The sequence below is a fragment of the Monopterus albus genome, unplaced genomic scaffold, assembly GCF_001952655.1.
Source record: "Monopterus albus unplaced genomic scaffold, M_albus_1.0 scaffold7.1, whole genome shotgun sequence".
NCBI lineage: Eukaryota > Metazoa > Chordata > Actinopteri > Synbranchiformes > Synbranchidae > Monopterus > Monopterus albus.
This window is the reverse complement of record NW_018127887.1, coordinates 5,491,331-5,515,650: the sequence shown is the minus strand read 5'-3', so window position 1 is coordinate 5,515,650 and position 24,320 is coordinate 5,491,331. Positions and strand designations below refer to the sequence as shown.

The following is a 24,320-nucleotide window of genomic DNA, read 5'->3' as shown; positions in this document are numbered from 1 at the left end:
TTGATGTAAACAATATAAAGGTAAACTAGGTGTGGAGATCTGATGTGAACAGACCATTAATGTGTAGCAGCCATTCTTTTCTCTATTTGAGCTAGTTGCCAAGCATGAGATCATGCATTTAAATCGTTTTGGCTTGTTACTAGGCTACAGAAGGGTAATTTTACCCTGCCAGTCAAAGTGGGTAGAGTTCATATAAGAATGTTATTGCTGCTATATGTGGCACATTTTAAACAGGGAAAGAAATGGAAAGGTGAGAGCCTGAAACATCCCAGGCCATAATGTAATCATTTGCTCTGAAGTTGACTGTAGCTATATTTAGCCTGCGTTTGTCTCCTAAATGTGGACCAGGATGAAATATTACAGTGAGCCATTTTTGTCCATGCAAGAGCAACGAGGTGAAACATTCAAAGGCTGACATGATCTGCACTCCTGAACATTGCTCTCAGATTTACACCCATGAAAAACAATTCTTTGCCTCACATCCACTCCCTCTGACAGCACTGAAATTCAGCTCTGACCCGCTGCTGATCTCAGCCCAAGTAACACCCACAGATGACCCTCTCAGCTTGTCACAAAAACATACTGCCCTTAATCTGCATTTCAGAGGAGGATTTCATGGCACCATAATGGGAATTTCCCAGAACCTTTAAAGAATGTTATGGTTTAGTCCCCCTCACCAGGAGGGTGAGGGAGAACTGGGGTTGGACTCAAGATGGCTGACCCAGATGCTAGTACATAAAAGGAGGTTTAATGGATTAAAAACAACAAAGTGACAACATAACAGGGTCCATAATACATACAAGGGAAGGGCAGTGATGACTAAGGAGACCAGGTACACATACACACTAATGGCAGGAATCAGGAGGATGAGAACGGACAGATGAACAAAAAGAACTAACGTCAACAATGCAATCCACAGTACAGGGACTGTCAGCGTGGAAGACAAAGCACGTATTTCTGTATTGCTAACCGCATAATTAGCGTGATAAGGTCAAACCAAAACGCACAGAGACCGTCAGCGTAGCATTTTACACACGTCTAAAAATGCGGTTCAAACAAACTTTTAACTTGCATAGGGTAAGTACTGTCCATTACATGTCGCAATAATCCGGCAACCACGGGGCGTCTGCCAGAGGTATAAATAAGGAAGCCAACAAATCACCGGAATACGCCTCAGGTGTGCGCACCGACCCACGAGTCACTAATTACCCGATGCGACACAGCTGAGGCGTTGATCCCGCAAAAAGGGAGAGAAGGAGAGGAAAAATAGAAAGAGGCAGGTCGCGCTGAGGGGACCTGACAAAGAATAGACCAACAACATCAAGAAAGGCCATACACATGCACTGATGTAACCAGTTTCTAACCTGTTTGACTAAATTAATCTGCGTAAAATCATGCAAAGTCAAACTTAATCAGCTGTTTAACAAAAACATTAAAAACTAAGACTGTTAAGTGTTCAGTCCCCTTGTGCTGTACACAGACACCAAAGAAACCATGGCCTTTGGATTTCTGTCTGTTCAGGCTTTCACTTAGTACAAGGCAAATCGATTCACCACCATTGCATTTTGGAATATGCTCCACATGAACACAAAGAAACAAAGTTTTAAACTACATTTTGAGACAGGGACCTTTAGAACACAGGTACAGAAGGTTATTTATTGATAATTATCTAACTAAGGCAAAATTATATACAAGCAATTTAAGTTATTTAGAAGCAATAAAGTGATTAAGACTGGGTAGTTAAGATGACTTAGTTAAGAAAAAATGTATTTAAAACAATATATAGAATAAGAATAGAGAAGAAAGGTAGAAAAACAATGTACATACGTTGCAACTGCATTTGGCAGTATTGTGGCATAATCATTTATTTCCGGAGTTTTGCATTAAAGATTTTAATCAATACATTCAATGCAATGCAAATTTTTGGTTGTTTACAGGGTAATCCCACCTCCCCCCGGTGTTTACCCCTAATCAACCAGAGAGGTATGGGGCGGGGCTTCAATTATAAGGGAGGCTGCGATTGGCTGAGAGCTGAAGCGCACGTGCTCCTGCTGCCTTGGAGTTGAGAGACGCATGACAAGCTCGAGCCTCAGTAGCAGCGACGTGCGGAGCGTAGTCACCCTATCATCCTTTTTACTCCACTAACTGCAGCTTATCTACGACTGACTATCGGCAAATATGAAGGACCACACGCAGGTTTTCGTCTGGCTGCAACTTTTCACAGCTTGTCTGGTGTTTGGTGTCAACGGTAAGTTGCCTCTTTGTGTTTGTTTACAGTTCAAACCGCGGAGGTTAACGTCCCCGGAGCGTTGGTGTTTCCGTTGAGTTCGTGTTCGCTGTAAAGTTGCTCTCTCTCTCTCTCTCACCGTATCAACTTTTAATTGGTTGAAATGTGGATGTTCATTTGCAGGATATGTTGCTGTGCGCGTATGTTGATTTGGGAAGTGTGTTGTGATTATTTCTTCTCAGCCTGGCACAACCGTGGCACCGTGAATTCATCACCAGAGTAACCGAGCAGTGGGCATTTCTAAGTTCACAAGTTCAAGCGTCCTTGAATAAGATTCCGGGACGTGTGGGAATGTGGAGACTGAGACACTATTTGGTTGGGCTGTTTTATGTTAGGGGCCTTCACATCATTTAAGAAATCAGAAAAGTAACCAGTTTTAGGTGCATGTTTTTCATGTTGTGAAGACCTCTTGTTAGGTGAGAATGTATGGCCACAGAGAGAGAACAAAACGTGTACAGAGGAGCACGACAGGCCAGCTGTTTATTTCTCCAGTTAATCATATGCCAGTGGCATTTGGTTTTGTTTGCATTTCGATGAATCAAACACATTTAGGCTGAGGGACAAAGACTCAATGGGTCAGATTTTCCTGCCTGTATATTTTGCTCACAGGCTGAAGGGAAAGGCTTCACAAGTGTTTTGGTATGATGATGTATTTTACAAATGTTAAAATGTTCCTTTCCAACTTATAACTTGGGTTTGTGCTGTGTGAATGACAGTCCTAAATGTTTCATCAACTATTTAACTATTTTGAGTTTAGTCTCAGCCTCAGGGATCAACACTCAGCACCAAAGGTCAATCACTTTTTCAGTCTACTTTAATGGGAAAGGTGCAAGGACTGTCATAAGACATTTAATTAAAGTACAGGGCAGAGCACATTATATTAGATGTGATTAAAGTCCATAGTCCCCACTGGTTATAACTTGGGCTCTTAAAGGAACAATGTGTAGCATTGACACCAAGCGTTTCAAATGGGTACTGCAGTCCAAATTTAAAATATTGAATATTGGAGCAAGTGGTTCAGTTTGGAGATTTATGCAAGTACTTAATTTGGAACCAGGGAAGATAACCAAATATATCTTTTATAGATCCCTGGGGCAGTCTAAACTGACGACTCTTTTAGATTTGGATTGCTTTTTCATCCCATATCCTGTAACAACCTCATATAGTCCTGTGTGACAGAGAGCTGCTAAATTTTTCCTGATGGATGTCCCACTTACACAGACGGCAATGTGGGGAGAATCAGCATGTTTGTTCCTCGGACATACTCAGGAGCTGGTCAGCCGTGGAGAATAGGTGTGGTTGCGCTGACCAAAGCGTTGAGTCACTTTTGCCAGCACAGGCATGTGGTGAACTTCCACCCACGAACCCACTCGCTGAGACCTTTCCACACTGTCAGGGAGTTGGAGGGCATGGGAGTTGTTGCTGCTGTGTCATGCAAAATGTTTACAGGGCAGGATCAGTGCTGAGGCCAGGGGTTTTCCCCCTATGTTTTACCTGATTAGGTTCAATTCAGCAGGTTGTGTAGCTCATTGGTTTTTCTCTATTTGCTGCTGAGGAGAGAGAGGTGGAAAATGGTTTTCTGTGCCAGGACTGAGGCACAAGTCCACTTAGCGGCTAAATATAGTCAGACACTGGGACAGGGACATGGCATAGGTGTGTGTGTGTGTATGAACACTTGTCTGCTGAAATGGATTCAAATTTTAGGCTGTTATTGGACCTACTTAACCTGGAATTTAATGTCCTTTTAAGGTAGTGGATGTTCCTTCTCTTCAGTTCCACTACAAAGTCAAATCATGCAGTGACTGTTTAGCATAGGATTTATGGAGGGTCATTTAATGAATGAATTTTACATTTTTGTAAAAATTTCTTGTTATTTCTTTTGACTAATAATATTTCTGTTATTACTGAAAATGTGCTTTGGCCCACTCTGACTTAAAAACTTCATTATTCTGGGTTTCAGTACAGAGGTTTTGGAGGACATGAAGGTGGCTTGGGAAAATGTTGAAGATCATCTTTATACAATGAGAATGCAAGACTCGGAGATGAAACTAGGATATGTATTAAATATTGTTGTAATATAACTGGGTATCAAATCATTCATATTTATCAGGATCATTATCAGACTTCAAACCCTCATACCAACTAAAGAGCTGATTGTGGGTATTATTGAGTTGTGATTATCATTTTGTTATTTCAGTAAAGCAAAAATAAATGAAGAAATTACAGTAGAAATTTTGTCACTATTTTCTGACATGTTATGACCAAACAATGAGCTGATTATTTGAGAATGACAATAATTGCTAGTTGCGGCTCTTTTTGGTTGAGTTCTTGTGTCTGTGTATGTGAGAAACTTGAATGTGAGAGCGTTTCGTTGTCAAATCCAGCTCTTACCATCTGCCTGCACTGGGTCTTCGCGTCAGGCGTCTGTCTTTTTCAGCGCTGATGACTCTATTGTTACTACTCCCGCTGAATTCCTCAGGAATTGACAGGCTCTTTTTCTTCCATCTGAATTTTGAATAGCTTCCTTAATCAATGTTTTATCACACTGTGGAGCGTCTTCTAATTTGGGCCACTGTGTGTCTCACCCCACTTTCCAATCTGTGATGCTGAATATTTTACACACTGTCATGTGAGTTTAAACATTGAGCCAAGGACTAAATTGGTGCTACTTGAATCCAAGAAGAAGAAATGTTTCTATACAAAAACAACTTGGTGTTAATGAAATATAGATAGAGCCCATTCAGCTCAGACTTGATGTTATGACATTGCTCAAGGCTCTATTTCACCTGCAGTGCTTCAGAGAAAGGCTTGTGGTTTTGTTGACAGTGTCTCACACTTGTGTGTATTTTTAGCTACTGACACTCATTTTTTATTGTTTGGAGCAGCAGCAGATGGCTGTGCTGCTCTGGAGTAGCATTTGCAGATTACAGGAAGCTCACCTGCAACTGGAGTCCTGAGCATAATAGTCGCAGATTACAGGAAGCTCACCTGCAACTAGAGTAATAGTTAAAAGGTCTGAGGTATTTAAGCGGGTGGGTAGATCTGGTCTTGATCACTCCAGTCGGTTTCTCCTTTCGTCTACAGAATGCAGTAGTGCAGTTTGGCAGTGGCAGGTCATCTCAGTGGATGGCCACTCTACAGGCAGTCTTATTATGCTTCAGCACATCCTTAGTTTTAACAAGGACTGGACATGTGTATGTTTCTGCGTGATGCTTGGCTTTCTGGAACACAAAGTTCCCACACTTGCCTGCCAGCCTAGAGAGAGATGCTTACCCATGGCTGTGCACTGTGTGTCTTAGTGCACCCTCTGTAAAACACTGCAGCCTCCAGAAATGATTGTTTCACATCAAACTGATGAAGGCTCACTTGCATCAAGGCAGTTTTTATCCAAAGTGATATTTTATCTCTCTAACTATGGCTGTTTCTTAATATGGGCTGCAGTAAGCCTCCTCAGAGAATCCACTCCCACACCTTGTGTCCTGATATGGCTTCCTTGTCTTTATTTCTGTAGCTCAGAACCCTTAAATGACTTCTCTGGCAGTTTCGCCATGTGGTCCAGGTGTTTTGCTTTCTTGTTGGGACATCTGCTTAGCCTTGTAAAAGGGTCAGGTTTCTGTGTTTGTCTATTCACCTGGGCCATGTTGACTCAGGTCACTCAGGCCCTTCCAGCACCAGCATGTTAACTTGTAATGACTTCTTCTATGGGATCATGTGCACTGTGTGTTGTGCTGTCACTCATTTGTTTCTACGATGTAAAACATTAGATATGTCTTGGTCACTGCCCCGTGATTTAAAACACTAATCACTGCAGTCATTTAAGACATGAGCCTGGGTTTCTAAAAACTTCCCTTGTTGCCAAGTAGCAAGTCATAAGACCAATGTACTGAGGCAAAAATAGCTGGTAGAGTAGTATGCACACCAATATGCTGCTAAGTGTTATAGTATATTATGTATCTTTTGACATGTTTGCATTAAAACATATAGCTACATGCCCTGACATGATACCTGGCCCCAGCTGTGTTCTCATATCTGAGTCTCAAGCTTTTGCAGAGTCAAACACCACTTACTAGATGCCTCACTGGGGACAGGACCGTTGGGTGATGCTTGCTCTAGCTACTCTGTGCTTTTGGTCTGGTATTTGAACCTCATTCTTGTGCCAAGGCATCATGAGAAAGGCGCAGACCATGACTCATAAGGAGTGAGAAAGGCACAATACCCTGTGGAAATGGCTTGTTCTGCCAAACAAAGTCCACATACCTTCCTAATCTGTCACTGTGGTTAGGATGAAATGAGGACACTACTGGTGCTGCAGTATTTTTGACAGATGTATTAGGTGTTTATCTTTCTGTGGCTGCTTCCTTGGTGACTCATAGCTTTAGTAGTTATTTATTTATTTTTTTAATGTGTGTGTGTTTATATAATGAAAACTGATATATTGTTTTTGGAAATAAATCTGTGTTTACGCATCCACACCCACTTTAAATAAAATATCAAGACAACATGAATATGCTAGGACTGGTTTCCATAGTGGTTCTAATAAGGAGACCTACTGTAAGAGGCATTAGTTCATCAGCAACCTCTTTCAGGCGTATGTAGGCTGAGGAGGATCAGTGAGACCTCTGACAAGCAGCACTGCACTGTTGTGTCCATACTTGGTGTATTTTAGGATAACTGATTAGCTTTGGGAGTTCACTGTATGTGCAGCTGCAGCAGTTTAGAGTCAGCTTACCCACATAACAAAAAGGCCTTTATTACTTACATCTAGAGATGCACCGATTGGAATTTTATGGGGTGAGCCTGATTTTAGGTTTTTTAATTTGTTGCTGATTTCAATTTTGGCCAATTCTGATTTTTGCGTTTCTAAGAACTGAAATGGACAGCACACACACATTTTTGTAAATTTTCTTCAGTGAAAAATATTATTGTTAGCTGATAAAATAAAACATTTCATTTTCTGCCTTTTTAAATTTATTTTGACAAACCTCCAACTAAAGTGCAATATTTGTACTTCAAGTATAAAAAGGTCCAGCAGGTAATAGAATAGAGGAATGTCTGTTGCATCAATACCAGCCTACTGATCAATCTCGCATCCAGTTCCTTTTAAAGTGTGTGTAATTTCTATATGCTGTGGCTTACCATGGTTTGGGCACACTGTACATGTACACGCAGTTTTGGACCATAGTTTTCCCTTCTCCAAGGGGCCTCTGTAGGCTCCTGTGTGTTGTACAGCAAGTGCTTCCAATGTACGAGTGAAAAAATGCTGGGTATAGACAGAGGTACAAGCCTCACATGAGGTGAGCGCGAGATGCTACGTGCTGCGCACACTATGTTTTTGGTGTTTGCCACTGTGAATGTGAACCAATGTGTGTGTAAATTTGACTGGGACAGAATCCGGTTATCAGGTCATCAAATCAAAATTTATTTGTATAGCACAAACAATGTCTGGTCGACCAAAGTACTTTACACGGCAATGCAAATCCAGAGTAAAAAAATATCAATAGAGAAATAAAACATAGGAACATAAAAACACCAAGTACACAGAATTAACAGATAAAAGGAGGAAGCATCAGACAATACTATGTATTAAAAGCCAAAGTGAATAAATATGTTTTAACCAATGATTTCAAAGTTGTCAAGTCTGTAGAGGAACCAACATTAAAAGGTAAACCATTCCACAATTTAGGAGCTGCAACAATAAAAGCACGGTCACCCCAGCGTTGGTATCTGGCCCTGGGCACTTCTAACAAAAACTGGCTTGAGGATCTGAGCCGATCAAGCTTAAAAAAACCAGCAAAAAAGAAAAGCTCTGTAGACTCAAAGTATCACTTGAAATTTGTTAAGAAATATCTTTGTTTGCTTTGTAATACAGTTTAACTGAACCTGTAAACTGTGATTGGTCAGACATAATGGTTAAAATTAAGCTTAGTTTCCTGCATTTACTTATTAATAAACTAAACTGAAACTACAGCTGCTGATTTCCACTGAAACAAACTGTTGCTTATCTGCAGCAGTATCCATCTGTCAGTTGTCTGAGTGGATAATGGGGAAGAATAAGTCTCTGGTTTCCTCTGAAACAGCAGCAGAGCGTTCAGTTAATGGGGGGAGGAAACCACATATCATGCATATTTTCTTTATCACTTTGAAAGTCCCTTTTGGACTGAGTGTGTATCTCAACCTGTGTGCAATGAAAAACCTGGTGATTGTATGGTAAATGTACTCCGAGTTACTGTGAATAAGGGAGGGGGGGGAGGGGACACACACCGTATTCCTGTGTAATTTTACTGTATACAGGTTTTTTTTTTTTTTTTTACTGACAGTGGCATCGCTTTGGGAATTTTCATGAAGGCTTTGGTGGTTTGACCATGCTCTTTTTGCTGACCACCTTGACTAATACGTCACTAGTTTTATTTCCTCAATAAACGGAGGCAGCCTCCCAACTAAACCACCCTTCAGTCCGGGCAGACTGCGAGCAATGTTTACAGAGACCATTAAATGAAGTGGAGTGTCTCTCTTAATTCTTTTTATTTGTATCTTAAACAAGTGAGTTCATCAGTCACACTATTCCAATAAATATTACGCATTTCTTGGGACTTGAATTTGGAGTTATTTCCGAACAGAGGGTTTCCTGAAGGGAGCTGCCTGCCAGTGTAGGAAGGGACATAGTGTTCCTTCCCTTTAGATAAACAGGCAGCCACTTTTGGATGAGGATGTGTAGGTGGTGTCAGCCAAGGCTGTTGCCTAACAGTCCCATGCGATGTGAAAGCGCTTGAAGGCCATGGCATTGGATACAGCACTGATAACAGTGGACCATGGGAAGTGCAGTTCAGTGGACAAGCTGCCAAACACGGTGTTGGCAAAGTGGATCTCTCTTTCTCTCCCTTTCCCTTTCTTCCTTGTCCCTAAGTGAATATGATGCTAAGCTATCTCACATCTCCTGTGTTGCGAAGGGATAATTAATGGGGTTCCAATTTTGTTTAGTGGTTAAAATAGAACTGAACATCAATATGTTTTTTTTGTTTTCTTTTTTTAAATTCTTCATCTGTCGATCAACTCGTGTTTCCACAATGTTACACTGACTGCCAGAATTCACACTGAAAAAAACTACTCCGTGCGCTCTCATTGTGGAGTGTTTTCAAGAGCAAGAAAAGATGTGTGCGTGGTTAGAAAGATGCAGAGGACACAGTGATACACAGGAAAATAGAAGACTCTTAGAACTGCCATTTTCAGCCATAGCGTTGTGGCCTCTGAGAATTATACACTCAGCTGGAATAAAGCTCCAATTTTCTTCACTGTAGAGGTCTTAAATTTTTTTTATCTACTCCCATGGGTTTACTTTGGTTGAGGTGGGAAGAGGTACCCAGCTGAGACACTGAATAAACTGGGTCAAAGCTCCTTTTTAGCCTGTATGGCAGACACTGTGGTGCTTAAACCACCAATTTCACACTTGAGGTCCAACCCCAATTTCCTTAACAATTATCCAAATGATAAGTATTAACTTGGAAATGCCTGCCTTATCTTTTTAAATGGCTCCTGTGTATTTACTTGCTCCATATTTTAAGTGTCCAAATGCATATGTAAGGGTGTAATTTAAATGTAAAATGCTATGTATTGTTGTGTAGAAAATTGCAATTACGTGCGGTTTATTGTTCAAACCTCATGCAGAGCCTTCAGCCTTGTTATTTAGTGAAGATCTATGGCACCTAATTGTTGAATCCGACTTGGTTTCCAATTTGTAATATTTATTGTTTAAATTTAGCCCTCATTTTGGAGTAAAGCTCTCTGGTAGTAAAATCACTGAGTCTTCCTGCTTTTGAAAACTGCTACATGCCTCTTTTTTTTGTTTTTTCTTCCTCCGCCCAGTGCTAGCTGACGTGATTTCCATTGTGCCAGAAAGCTGTCAGATTGTTCTGAGCGTGCAAGACCAATGCTGGTCGAAGCATCCAGTGTTGCCGTTGTGTTTACGGGGTGTAGTAATGGCTTACTCAGCTGTTCAGACCGCCACATCCTCCCTGCAGCAGGCTGCTTTCTTTTGATTCACAACAAGGGAATGAGAGGGCAAATATAAAACATGTTTCACTTTGGTGAAAACTTGGAATATAATATAATGGTTTCTAATGCTAAAAACTGAACAAGGAGCAAAATGGACTAAATACAGTACAAACATGCATAGAGCCAATGCTTCAGTATTTGATTGTTGTATTCCTGTCCTGACATATGGGTCTTTGTTGACATGAAGTCTTTAGCGATCAGGCATTTATGACTGTAAAATGAAGAGTACCAATGTCCTCTGGATCAAAACAGATTCATGGCCAGTTGTTTATAGTGATCTTCTGTTAATTTACACTATTTCTCTTGGATGTGATTTTGTTTGCCACACTGCCTGTTTTCATTGAACAGCTCATCAATTCAATATGTTATTTTAAAGCTCACCTGGTGTCACTTAGGCATAATCCCCACACATCTGTCCATGTAAGACAGTTTATGTTGCTTTCCCGGTTTGTCTGTTTTTTCCTTGTCTGTGCAATTTGACAGTGGCTTAAATTGTTCCAGAACAGAGACAGACAGTAAAAATAAAAAAAAAAAAGCTGATTTGATGGAGAGAAAGTTAAACAACTTTGGAGTGAACTTAATTCATGTCAAAAATACTTTTTTGTTTATTATTTTGCTCTGCTGAAGTTGCCTCTTTCTTTTCTTTTGTTCTGTTTTATAATGCTAAGACCAATAACCAATTTGAACAATTTCAGTGTAAAAAAAAAACAAATCGTGCCAGCTCTGAGTCTTAGCCATTGTCAAACATCCAGTGTCAGCCTTTGCAGTGTTGCAACATTAGTGGGGAAACTATTTTATTTCTGTATTCCTGAGGTTAGGCTTTGTAGATGATTTATTTTTATTGTGTTGTAGTGCTCAACCTGTCATTTCCACCTCTGTCTGCAGGGGATTACTGTGAGGTGAATGTGTGCATTAATGGTGGGACCTGTGTGACAGGAGCAGGAGCTCCATTCATCTGTATCTGCCCTGATGGATTTTCTGGAGAAACCTGCAATGAGACTGAGACTGGTAGGCCATCCCTCTGATGCTGAAAGGAGCCTGAGGTCTGAGGTCTTTTTTTTTCCCAACTTGCTGGTTAGACGGTGACCATATGGACAAATGAATCACTGATGCTTGGTACAATCTGGTTAGAAAATTGGTGACTTGTTCTAAAGCAAAACACAGTCTGTAATTTTTAAATAGGAACAGACCAATAATGAAAATGACCTAAAAGATAAATAGCAGTATCTAAAACTGAAATGGTTCAGTCCTGTCCTTTACCCTAACCCAGTTCCTGGATCAACAAAGCTATTTAGAAAAGGTTATATATGCAGTACTGTTCATACTCTGTTTTACTTGTCTCTCCTCTGCTTCTTTTTATATGAATTTTTTTCTTGTCTAAAAGGACCCTGCAACCCCAACCCGTGCAAGAATGACGCCACCTGCGAGGTGACAGGCCACTCCCGCCGCGGTGATGTTTTCAGCGAGTATGTCTGCAAGTGCCAGCCGGGCTTTGAAGGAGTTCACTGCCAGAGCAGTAAGTCTCTGCTCCCTCTTCAGTATTTTTACCAGGATTATTTCAATAGCTATTCAGTAACGACACGTTTTTTCCTGTAGAGTTGCTTTATAAAGTGAGCTCGGGTTAATAAATCTGGTTCTGATGCAGTGCAAGAGCGCAAGTCATGATCAGTCCCACTTTGTCATAATTGGTTGTTATTATTATCCATGGAAAGTAGTTCTGTACTTTCATTTGTAGGTATTTATGTTGTGGCCAGATTAAAAGCTTTCAGTGTATTTATGTTTTGAGAGTCTATATTTTACAAGTCAAAATTATGTCACGATAATGCAAGAAATGCATAACAAAGCTCACTGTGAATGAGTATCCAAATAATCTCATAACGGCATTGCAAAATGTCAAGATCAGTGTGTGAGTGTAAGTTAGGTACTAACTTGTACCAACAAACACAAGTTGGGAATATTTAGATTTATAATGAAACTGTAAGATTCCTATATTAGTAATTAAATACCTATAGTTCTATACCTGTTATTAATTAGCAAGTCCTTGTTGATGTGTTTAGCCTGACACACTGTCACTGAGACAGCTTCCTGTGTGTGCTGACAGCTGCCGCCCTTATGGAAGTGTCACTTGAACCAGGTTGGTTCAATCAGGATCAATCTGAGAGGGCGACGTAACGGTGGTAACGTGTGCTGTGCTTTTCCAGCTGTCTCCAGTGCTGCACAAAGAGACAGATGCCTACTGTTTGCTCAAGAAAGCAGCAGAGTAACTGTAGCCAAGTGTGCAGAAAGAAGTGATTTAGGGGGAATCAAGTGGGACTTCTTGGAAAACGCCCAAGTATAATTTATGTTTGATTATGTGTGCCTTTTTTATCCTAGGTGTCCGAGGGGTGGATATAAGTTTGAAAAAAGGTAACAGTAAAAACTATGACTTGAGGAGAGAATGATGTGTATGTGTGTGTTTGTGTTTTGCACTGTGGTCTCTTTTCCTTCTTGGGTCCAGGTGCTCTCTCTTCTCTTGGTTGCATGTGGGGGCTGAGGAATTCAACACACACACACACACACACACACACACGGAAGCGCTGACTATCTGTTCATGTTTCTGAGTGAAAACCAGTAATGAGATCAGGTCAAGGTTAGAGTCTTTAACTGTTCACCCACCCTGACAGGAAGAAATCCTCTCATATTAAAATATTTTTTGTTCAGCTCCCTCAAGCCACAAACCTTAGTAACATTATACATTTGCCTTCTGAACCTTCTGTTTTCAAATTATCATCTGTTTTAATCAGTAATCCCCAGCTCATATTTATGCTCTAGGCCAAAATATCTGGTTGCATTTTCTTTTACCCCAGAGAACCACAAATCACAGCTCATCAAAATCCATATATTCATAAGTCCTATGGCAACCCTCTGAAGAGCAGGCATTTACACTAATTAGATAATGTCTCAAGGATAATGATGGGAATTTATTTCACTGAGTTGGTTTATGAGAACCCCACTGAGGACTGCTGGGTCACAGAGGGCCCCCTCCATTCACAGTTATAATGACTGTGTTATGACAGTTTAAGTGCTCTCTAATTTGTGTGTGTGGGCAAGGAATGCGGTTTGTGGGAGCCAGATCATATGGTTTTTGTAACGCTGAGATGGAGATGGGCTGTAGAGAACCAGGAGCCATGTAGTGTAGCTAAACGTTTAAGTAGCATCCACAGTCACTTTACTAATGAAAACAAATATTGAGGCAGATATTTTGAAGTAGAGTTTCATTAAGAGTTGAGGACTGTCACTAAAGTTTTCTCAGTGGTCAGTTGTGATGATGATTGCAGAACGAACTGGTTTTTGACCAGAAAGCAATTAAATGCTGAGCCTTAGGCCCTTGACACACCAAGCCGACAGTTGGGCCAGTGGTGAGTTTCTGTCAGGGCTCCTCTTTCTGACACTAGTTGGACCCTGTTGTGATTTCCCCCCCTTCCTTCAGCCATTTCAGCATGTTGACTCTGTGTCGAACCTCGTTGGTAAGAGAGACTACTCTGATTGGCTGTTCAGCTTGGTGAATCAGTGCATGAGAAGAGAAATGTTCGGGAAAGCCCTGTCAGCCTGTCACTGATTTTACTTGTTTAGTGTGGTTTCTCCTTGTTTTTTGTCTCCACAACTCCTTTCTTCTTCCACAACCAAAAGACTAAGGGCAGAGAATGGCAGCCTATCCAGCCTATTTTGATCAGAAGCATCTATAAACAGCAGCGGTGTTGAACGACAGATGCTTTGTTTACAGCTTGCCTAGGTCGTCTTCTTTCCCTTTCTGAATGGCAAATACAGATACCGCCATCTACTGGTAGGGGGAGTTATTTCTGTCACACACAGGCACAGAACGTAGATGCTAGTTGGCTGTAGTTTGTGTGGTGTGTTCAAGTGCCACTATTTCCAGCCAAGTGGGACAGACAAGGCAACGCAACAGTCGGCCTATGTCGTTGCTAGTTCTTTCACATTGGCTTGGTGTGTCTCTGCCCTAATGGGTAGATGTTGGGTAACTGGAGCCAGATGTAGAAGGTGATGTCCTCACACAAATAACAGCATCTAGGAAAATACACTGAAAATCCAACAGAAAGAAGTGGAAGATGGTCTAGCTGGGTATAGAGTATAGAGTTTAAAAGAGCACCAGCCTATCCTATAAGGTTTACTGTCAGTTATAGGAAAGAAATTAACTACAAAGGGCAAATACATTTTCATGAATATGTAGTTCAAATGTATTGTGTCATTGCTAAATACATTTCCCCTCAACCTGTGATCAAAGGAGCAAATAAAATCTTTACTGGTAAAGGCTTAATCACATGTGTGCTGCACATCCCACATGTACAACCACGCACAGCTCATGATCTCATGTACAGGCTGTTTAGCATACACATACACACACGGTTCATTCCTCGTTGCCTGTCTAGCCAACAGAAAGTGACGGTCCATGCTGAGCACTCGCAACGTCAGCACTGCCACTGTTGCCGGGTGAAAAAGTGAACGTGGAGGCGGAACGGTGCATTAAGTCTGCCCTCATGACAATGTCACACTCACTACTCAGGTCTGACTGCAGCATTTCTGACTGTCCTGTCAAATTGGCCTGAAAGCCTTTATGGGTTGTAGAGAAGGAGCGCATATGTGGGAGGACTCAAGTATTGAGATGTAGAGAAGGGGAGAGAGGGAGAGAGAGAGAGATGTTGATGGCTGTTCTCTTTGGACCAAAGGAGTGAGGAAAGAGAAAGTATTTTTCTTGCTTACAGTGTCTAAATCCCATATTTGTACACCAGATTAAGGCAGTTATTTGCTTCTTGGAAGTCACCTGAATGTGTTGTCTTCTCACAGTTGAGTTTTGAGCTCCTACCAGCATGTGGTATTGTGGGCAGTCTGGGCTCGATACCTCCTACAGGGCACAGAGAGTATGTATATGTAATATATACAGGGTGTTTGTCATGGACATGACTGTGCTTGGTGAGCATTTCATGCTTAATTGTCATCTACATTAAACAAACTAGATTGGCCTATTAGATTTCCAGAGTTTCTTATCTGGAATCACAACAGTATCTTACTGTAAGTAACATGAGCAGCTTTTATATTCGTATATACTTATATAATTTACTTTTATCCTGTAAATATAAAATCAATTTTGATCAGACTTAGTGAATGCCAAGATTTGTTTTTCCCATGTCTGCTAAAGTTTTAAAGCATTGCACTTAAAGAACCCCAGCTATCATCTACAGTGCACAGGATCTGGTGTCACTGTGCCTTGATCTATTCAGAGAGAGTGAGCACTTTGAAATAATATGCTCTGTAAATATACTTTATGACATCAGAAGTTTTATCTCAGAGCTCTGCATCCCTCCAGAAGAGATCGGATTTAAGGCTATTCTGGGTGCAAATGCCTTTCCCTGGTGTACTGCAGCCAGTCCAGTCCACAGTGCACAGAAAATAACACATCTGGAAGCCTGTCGGCCTTTTTTTTTTTAATTTTATTTTAATAATGCCACTGTGGTTTTATCTGGTGACCACAATGCCTTTAGAGCACCCGCCCTCGTTGGTAACTGTACTATGGCAACAGTAGGAGTGGTCATTAAAAATATGTAATTTCATGTTTTCAGTGGTTGGAAGAAAAGACTAAATTTTCTTCTGTGCATCATTCCCATTGCAAATGTTGTGTCTAACAAGTTTGATAAAAATTGTACAGTATAGGACAATACATTTGTTGGAACAAAAAGGTTCTTAACCTTTGACTTCTCGCTCCTTACACGCAGTAGTTACTGTTCCCACACAGCTTTTCTTAGGCTGCAGGACAGATCCTGGACATAGAAGGCTTTGCTGATCAATAACACTGCCAGCTGACCTTGGCTTTGCATTGATCAGCATTAGGTTTCAAGTGAGCCACATGAGATGTGTATCAGTTTTTGTTTCATGTGGAGATGCGTATCAACAGCTATAGTTATTGTGGTAGTGTGCTGTTTTCACTCTGAGCCAACAGCTGATGTCGGTACTGTTTTTCTTGACTGGCAGTTTAGAGGAACAACGCCTTCATGCTGAAACATCTCTGTGTGTCTGTCATGGTTAATCAGAGCACCATGAGTGTCTCTATTTCAGGCAGGCATCATTCAAGCAGTAACGGGTCTTTAATCCTTTGCAGTGTTAGCTCGCCCACCTGTTTTTCTACCTGTGTAAGCGATGCTGCCTGCTCCTCAGGCTCCTCCCTGCACTGCCCCCCCTTTGTGGTTGTCAGATGAATGGATTAGAATGTGCAGCTGACCGAGCTTTATGATCCTCCTCCTCCTCCTCCTCTTGGTGCCCAATCCTCTTACTGGAGGGACAGGCAGCTGTCATCGATTACCCATGTAGGTCTCTAGGTTGTGAGTGTAATATTGTCTGACACATCTCAGATGGTGAACTGTATACTACAAGGTGAAAAAACATGATTGGTTGGTGTAATATAGTTCATGATCATATTTTGCCCAGGCACCATTTGAATCCACCCTAAAGTGGATAAATATTTTGACATGGAGCTATTTATAGGGAGAGCATGTGGGTAAGGATATGCTGCCATGCATGTTTGTTGGGTAGAAACATATCTGTGTGCCTGGGATCATTGTGCGCTTTTCTCAAAAATAGCAAACACCAAGAATTAAAGCCTCATAAATTGAAAATCCCCTGTTGCACAGTCATTTGTATAGCCAATGTGAACCTTGTTCTGGGTATCTGGTCAATATAAGGTGTGTTTGGAGCTGGTTTAGTCACAATGACAGTTCTCGTGGATGAGGGGTAAAAAGAGGTTTTATTCTACTGATGCGTTTTCCTCCCTGCCTCATCTAATGCAGACTTGGAGCTGAATGGATAGTGTTGGTGAGGGTGCCATCAAGAGGCAGTACCAAGAATTATAAGGAAAGCAAATATGCATTGGCTATTGGTGATATTCAACTCCTCTTAGAAAACTAAAAGTATCGTGAAGTTTGGGATTTTTCACATATACCCAGCTAAACACATTTCCTCCAGGGACCCTTCCATTCTCTAATCTACATCCTGACTGCAGCTTGTTCCAGATATTTTGATCAAGTCTACATTAAGTGTGTAATGAAACCAGTTCTCCTCTCTCTAGCTTTCTGTCAGCTACAGTTCCAGTCCTGTTGGCATGACTTCAACTAACCTCAGTGTTGGAAGAATATCAGAACTTGACTCTCAAGCATGGCCCTAACTCACACTTCTAACTGTGATCTGCCTCCAGACTGGCTGATGGCAATCAACCAGTAAGTTGTTTGTGCTTGACTTCAGTAGATGAAGGTGTGATTTATTTCTCTGTAGATGTGAACGATTGTGCTGGACAGCCATGTGAGAATGGTGGCACCTGCAGGGACCTGAATGGAGACTTCAAATGCCACTGCCCCTCCCCTTATGTGGGCAAACATTGCCATCTGCGTAAGTATGACCGGCCAGCACTCTGTTACTGCACGCTTTCAGGGCCAAATGGCTAAAAAAGATGTGATCAGTCTGCCTTTTTGACATGTGTTTATGTAGCCACTGATGCTGTGTGGATATAGTGCGTGTGCGTGTGTGTTGCCTTTCTAACTTTAAGCCATTGCAGGAGATTGAATAAATTAAATGGTGCGCTATTGCTAGTGGAATAGAAATAAAGTAATTGAACTACAGTAAGTGCAGCTGAAGGAAGACACTAAAGATGATGGGCCTGGACGTCAGCCAAGCTGCTGTTTCAGGAAAATCAATAGACGGCATATAGAGGACTTGGGTCTAAATGACGCATCAATACTTTATTCAATTAATCTGATTCAAAGCTCTGCATCTTTAATGATTTTATGGTTTAAATGACTCGCTGCAGGTTTAGCACACACACACACACAATATGTCAAAGTGACCATGTACTGACATCACTTTTTTTATCAATATCGTTTTTAAGACCATTGTGTACTCACCATTCTTCTCTATAGCCTTAAAATTAAAATCTTTTCTGGGTTCACGTACAGCAGCAGAACACGAGGTTTAGAAATTTCAGCACTTGGCTACGTAAATCTTTAATCAAGTTTCATCATGCTGATGTCTTGAGTCTGCCCCACCTCCCCACCACAGGCTGTGTTTCTCTGCTCGGCATGGAGGGAGGGGGCATCGCCGAGTCCCAGATATCTGCCTCATCTGTCCGCTACAGCCTGCTGGGCATGCAGCGCTGGGGACCTGAGCTCGCCCGCCTCCACAACAAGGGTCTGGTTAATGCCTGGAGTGCTGCTGCACATGACAGAAACCCATGGATAGAGGTGAGACCAGTGATACAGCACAGTGCAATGCAACATACATGTAAAGTACAAAATTAAGTGAAATGATAACAGACAACAAGGCTTTTAGTGAAATTATCATAAATATAGAAATTCCATTAAATGTTTATTATTGAGGTCATAGTTAAAGGTGTTGTACTGGACTACATTATATTCAGAGGTGTTCCTAATATTCTGACCCTCTCATGTATGTAGCTGGGAAGGACACTTCTAAGTATAATGTAGTCCAGTACAACAGCACCTTTAACTATGACCTCAATAATAAACATATAATTGAATTTATACATTGATGACAATTTCACCAAAAACTGAAACGTGAGCTTCATAAACACAGATGTTAAGGAGGAAGTGTTACATTGATTGTACCTACAGTAATAAAGTGGCCGATGAGTATATGTGGAGATGTTTAGATATGGAATGCATACGTCTCAAAAAAGAAAAGCTCCTTTATTGATTCATTTGTCGTCTTTATTGATGAGGTTTCATAAATGGAGAGCCTCTTCTGAATTCTGAAAAAGATTTACTGCCCTGACATTATTTGTAAGTAAGGTTTATTTATATAGCACCTTTTCGCAGATAAAATCAGAAAGTGCTTCACAAAGACAACAATGAAAAGCGGAAAACAGGCAAACGACAATATGCCAACAACACCAATGGATACTATGTAAAACAATGATAAAAATAGATTAAAACATGGCTATCAAATCAACTAAAAGCCAGACTAAACAAATGTGTCTTCGGCTGCTTCTTGAAACCATCAACAGATTTGCATTGATTTTAGTGCGCTTGACATTTCCTGAAACTTAATTAACTCATGTTTGCTCTTTTTCCACAATTCTAGATCAACATGCAGAGGAAGATGCGCTTCACAGGTATCGTGACTCAAGGTGCCAGTCGCATAGGAACAGCCGAGTTCATCAAGGCCTTCAAGGTGGCTTCCAGCCTGGATGGCAGAACATACACCATGTACAGAACAGATGGACAGAGGAGGGATCATGTGAGAAGACGCGTTGCTGTACAGCATGATGCCACTGCAGCTGTGTTTTAAACACTTTTTTTGCCCCTTTTCTCATGTTGAAAGAATCAATAAAAAAACACAACATATTTTCTAAACAGAGAAAAGAAATGGCTATAGGGAGCAGTGACCTTTCCTCACAAGTATTGCCTCATCTGGTCGCATTCTAATGTAAACTGATTGTAAGACTGTGTAATGTCTTTTGCAATAATACAGATAACTACACCAGTTATGAAACAATGGAACTAATTATTTTAGATTATTTTCAGAATAAGCTTAATCCTTTAGTTCATCCCATAGTTTATAGTAATCACAGAGTGCCTGGAAAACATCATAAATAATGATATCAGTTGTAAAATATGTGATTAACGCTAACAGTCCGCTTTTTCTAACCCATCTCTCTTTCTTAGGTGTTTGTTGGGAATGTGGACAATGATGGCACCAAGACCAACCTGTTTGACCCCCCAATCATCGCCCAATACATCCGCATTGTCCCTGTGGTTTGCCGCAAGGCCTGCACCCTGCGCATGGAGCTGGTGGGCTGTGAACTCAACGGTAAAAAAAAATGCACAACATGCCCATGCTGCTGTATATCCACAAGCTGTAGCTGTTTACTAATGTTTTTGTGACTGGAACATACTTAAGTCATTCAAACTCCAGGTGGGAAAAGTTTACAGTCTGTTTCTTCACTAATTATTTTCAGTCCTATGCTCAGTGATCGATCATATTTCAAAGCATGTTACTTGGAGCACTGCTCAACTAAGTAACTGTGTTTGAGTCTATTCCAAGATGATCCACAAAGCTCTTATTAAAACCATACGATCTTATTTTGTTATAATAACAATGCTGGTAAGCTTATGTTAGATGGTAATGACTGAGACTTTGTTTTACCTTAGAAAACACGTTGGTCATATTAGTCATCTGAAAAAGTAATACTAGGTTGTTGAAAGTCTTCTGTATTTAAAAATGTCTTTTTCGCCTTGCTTTTTGAAACTTCCTGGACTCATTCCACTGTTGACTGTTCACGTCTCGTGTCTAATTTATCCGATCATTGTCTTCTTCTCCTGCTTCCCAGTTCGTGCATGATTGCACACCTGCTGTTTTAGGGGTACCTGCCAGGCTGGCATGAGATCACAACCAGCATGTGTTTTAATGAAAGGTTGTTTGTTTGTTTTTTTTTTTTTTTTTTTTTTTTTGTTTTTTTTATAAACACGGCACAACTACTTAATGTAAAATGCACTTTGTGAAGTTTTGGAAAGAGTTTTCCTGAAGGTTGTAGGCTAATATTTCAAACTCACTTGACTCAAGAGAAGGAGAAATGATGTTGCTTAAACATCTGCCGCTCATGGTGCCAGACAGCAACAGTCCAGCTGAAGCGAAAACTTTTCTAAGTTGCTTTGACCCTTAGTTTGTCTGACCTGCCTTCTCAGCTGCCTCACTAACACACACTCATTAAAGACTCTTCACACCCGTTCTAGGTAACACATTTGTTTCTGCTTCAGGATCTGCATTCTGCTCATACTGAACATGTGACATGATACGAGTATGAGAATCCTGTAAACTGAAAACTTGTAGATAATAATAATGATAACGTGGGCTTGATGAAATTGAACCACACTTGCTAGAAAAAGTGAATTGAAGGAATTACCAGATTCCACCACGTGCTTTCTAAAGCTGCACATTCACCTATATACCAGTACAAGCCCACTGCATCTGCTGCTCTCGTCCTCACCTCCTCATCTCTCTGTATCTGTTGCTTCACTTCACTGTCTGGGTTGGGCCGCATCCTGTCCATCCCCTGTCTATCATACTTTCTTTCTCTTTCTTTCCATTCCTCTGTCTCTCTCCCTGATCTCACCTCACAGTGTATTCAAACACTTCAGGTTGTTCAGAGCCGATGGGCATGAAGTCCCGGTTGGTGTCTGACCGTCAGATCACGGCCTCCAGCGCCTTCCGCACCTGGGGCATCGAGGCTTTCACCTGGCATCCTCACTATGCCCGACTGGACAAACAGGGCAAAACCAACGCCTGGACCGCTGCTACCAACAACCAGTCTGAGTGGCTGCAGGTCGACGGTGTTGAAGGACAGGATTTGTCCATTTTTTTTTTTTTTTTTTTTGTAAGTTTGCCCAACCAGGCATATATAAAGTGAGGCTGCATCTGTGTCCTCAGGTGGACCTGCTGTCCCCAAAGAAGATCACAGGAATCATCACACAGGGGGCCAAAGATTTTGGCTCCATCCAGTTTGTCACCGCCTTCAAAGTGGCTTACAGTGATGACGGAAAGTCCTGGACCATTGTGAAGGACGAGACCACAAAGACAGACAAGGTCAGTCACAGAAGCATGCTTGCAGATGAATAAAAAATTAAAAATACATCTGATAGGAACAAACAGTGTTATTTAGGGTGTTATGTAAAAGGATAAAGAATACAGACTTTTGCTGAGGGTCATTTATTTCTGTGGTCTTTAAGGAAAATGTTAAAAAATGTCATGATAATTCTGCTTATATGTGACTTGCTTGCCTACACACCTGGAACAAATCTTGTTGACACTGGGTCTGATTAGTTCTCTGCATGCATTTGTTCATAAATGAATCCAGAAATCTGTTTACCGGCCAGATGTGCAACCACATACAGCCAAATGAAGTCATTCAGTCAAGGGTGTGGAACAGACTGCTCTGATTTATTCCATGAATTGTTTATAATTGAGTTCAGTTTTTGACTTGAATCTGTTTTTTGGGATATATGCATTGTATATTTTATGGGGTGTTTGTGATGTTACGAATGTTCAAGGTTCCTTTTATATGAATTTGTTTGGTGTCTGTGTTGAGTCAGGTAAATCAGATTTTGTGAATCATCCCCCACAAGAGATTAAACCCAGTTTCATTGTGCCAGCAGTTTTACTCATTTTGATTAACTGTTGTTTTCTGTCCAGATCTTCCCAGGAAATGGTGACAACAATGTTCACAAAAAGAACATCTTTGAACCCCCCTTCTATGGCCGATACGTCCGCATCCTGCCGTGGGAATGGCATGAGCGCATCACCCTGCGCACAGAGCTTCTGGGCTGTGACGAGTAGCACCCCGCGGTACCTGCCTACTCCCTCCTCCTTGTTTCTCTACCTCCTCTCCTGTTCCTCTACCCTCCTTCCTTTCTCCCTCCTGACCACACCTGCACTGCCTTGCTCTCAGCACTAGGGGGCAGCAAACACCAGATAGCATATTGCCACCCCAACACTGGTTGTTTGGAGGTGGGTGATGTTACCCCTAACCCCTGTTACCAGGTCCCAGATTGAGATTAGCTCTCTTTGTTCGTTTCCTGAATTGCTCTTGGATCTTTTCCACTGAAATAAATCTGTGACCATTTCAGGAATCAACATTTGTTACTAAGCAGAGCTGGGGGGGTCTTTTTCTTTAACCCTGCCTCCAGGCTAACTTAAATTTGGGGACTCAGTCATCCCTATGACAGAGGTCAGGGGTAACAAGACTGCTAATGCATCTGTTGGGTGCTGCCTGGACTCTGATCCTAGATCTGTTCTACCTGGAACATTGAACCTCCAAGACCCACAGCTGGTGATGTACATAAGTGCCACTTAACAGCGTGCACATGACCTATAACTGAACATTTGATCGCCCCCCCAGATGCAAAGAATAATATATATCGTCTTTAGAGAATGCATTGATGCTTTTGGTTGATTATTTTTTCCCAAGAAATGTGTCTGCACGTAAAGAATTAGATTACAGTGGCAGATAACTGGAACTACTGTCACTAAATCTTATGGAAGCCATGCTTGGTTTTCTTTAGTGGGGAAAAGCTAGCAAGTCAACTACAAAAAAATAAAAAAACCAATATACATTTAAATATTGTGGTCTTTGTTATGGGAAAATAAGAGAGTTGAAATCTCAAGGAGTCCCACTGAGTGTGCAACAGTGTTCCTATTCTGTTCCTACAGTAAAATCCTGAGTCCATGTTTTCTACAGTACAATTTATTTGATGTGCTTAAAAGTGCACCACTCAAGGTGTGCACTATTCACTTTATTACAACTTGTATGTGTAGTAGCCAGTAACAGAAGAGCTAAAACCCCACTATCAAACCAATCCTCATTTTTTACTCAACTCAAATCCTGGTTCAGGTTTTACAAAGTCACATGAAATTTGGTGCCAGGCCATGGCATGATTTGGCCAAATCAGGGTCAAGTTTGGCACAAACACACTTTCTGGTTTTGTGGGTTTATTTAGAAAAATATAGTAAGGTGTACAGACATACACAAGGACAAAAGACAAACCAGTCAATGAATGGGACATAATCACTGAAGCATCACAGCCAGTTTATTTGTCAAAATAGATGTTCTCATTAACCCTCTGTAACAGACATGAAGTTACAATGGACAAAAAAGTTTTGGATAATTTGTTTAGTGAAAGAAGAAATACACTATTATTCTTGGGGAAATGAATAGTAGCTGTTGACTGACATTTACATGCACTGCTGTCATCCTCAGCCAACACAGGACACAGCTCATGTTCAGAAGTCTTACATTATTAATTCAAACAATAATTTTACCTTTTATAGTGATTCTAGCCCATTGATCGCTCCCCCCCCCCACATATGACAGTTATTGCAGTGTTCATATGTTATTGGCTGTTACGTCAGATTTGTATCAAGTTTCATGAGG

At 41.1% G+C, this 24,320-nt stretch overlaps 1 protein-coding gene across 4 annotated transcripts; it reads left to right on the top strand.

Moving 5' to 3' along the window:
* Positions 1 to 2,025: 2,025 nt before the first annotated feature.
* On the top strand, positions 2,026 to 24,011 carry mfge8b (milk fat globule EGF and factor V/VIII domain containing b). Of its 4 annotated transcripts, none has more exons than XM_020623319.1 (11): positions 2,026 to 2,248; positions 11,222 to 11,344; positions 11,721 to 11,852; positions 12,710 to 12,742; positions 17,654 to 17,767; positions 18,434 to 18,615; positions 19,475 to 19,630; positions 20,059 to 20,203; positions 21,532 to 21,716; positions 21,821 to 21,976; positions 22,583 to 24,011. In XM_020623319.1, the coding sequence occupies exons 1-11, from the start codon at positions 2,179 to 2,181 to the stop codon at positions 22,724 to 22,726; spliced, it is 1,440 nt and encodes a 479-aa protein (XP_020478975.1). In that variant the 5' UTR covers positions 2,026 to 2,178; the 3' UTR covers positions 22,727 to 24,011. The 4 variants fall into 4 exon arrangements, with proteins under 4 accessions (XP_020478975.1, XP_020478968.1, XP_020478994.1 ...); XM_020623312.1 differs by having other exon boundaries at positions 21,514 to 21,716; XM_020623338.1 differs by lacking the exon at positions 12,710 to 12,742.
* Positions 24,012 to 24,320: the final 309 nt, after the last annotated feature.

What these genes read in the sequence shown, in the direction of transcription:
- mfge8b (XM_020623312.1), top strand. Translation starts at nt 2,179, where the DNA reads ATGAAGGACCACACGCAGGTTTTCGTCTGGCTGCAACTTTTCACAGCT. An exon ending in AGGAGTTCACTGCCAGAGCA is followed by an intron (nt 11,853 to 12,709) that starts GTAAGTCTCTGC and finishes TTTTTATCCTAG; the next exon opens with GTGTCCGAGGGGTGGATATA. An exon ending in GGATATAAGTTTGAAAAAAG is followed by an intron (nt 12,743 to 17,653) that starts GTAACAGTAAAA and finishes ATTTCTCTGTAG; the next exon opens with ATGTGAACGATTGTGCTGGA.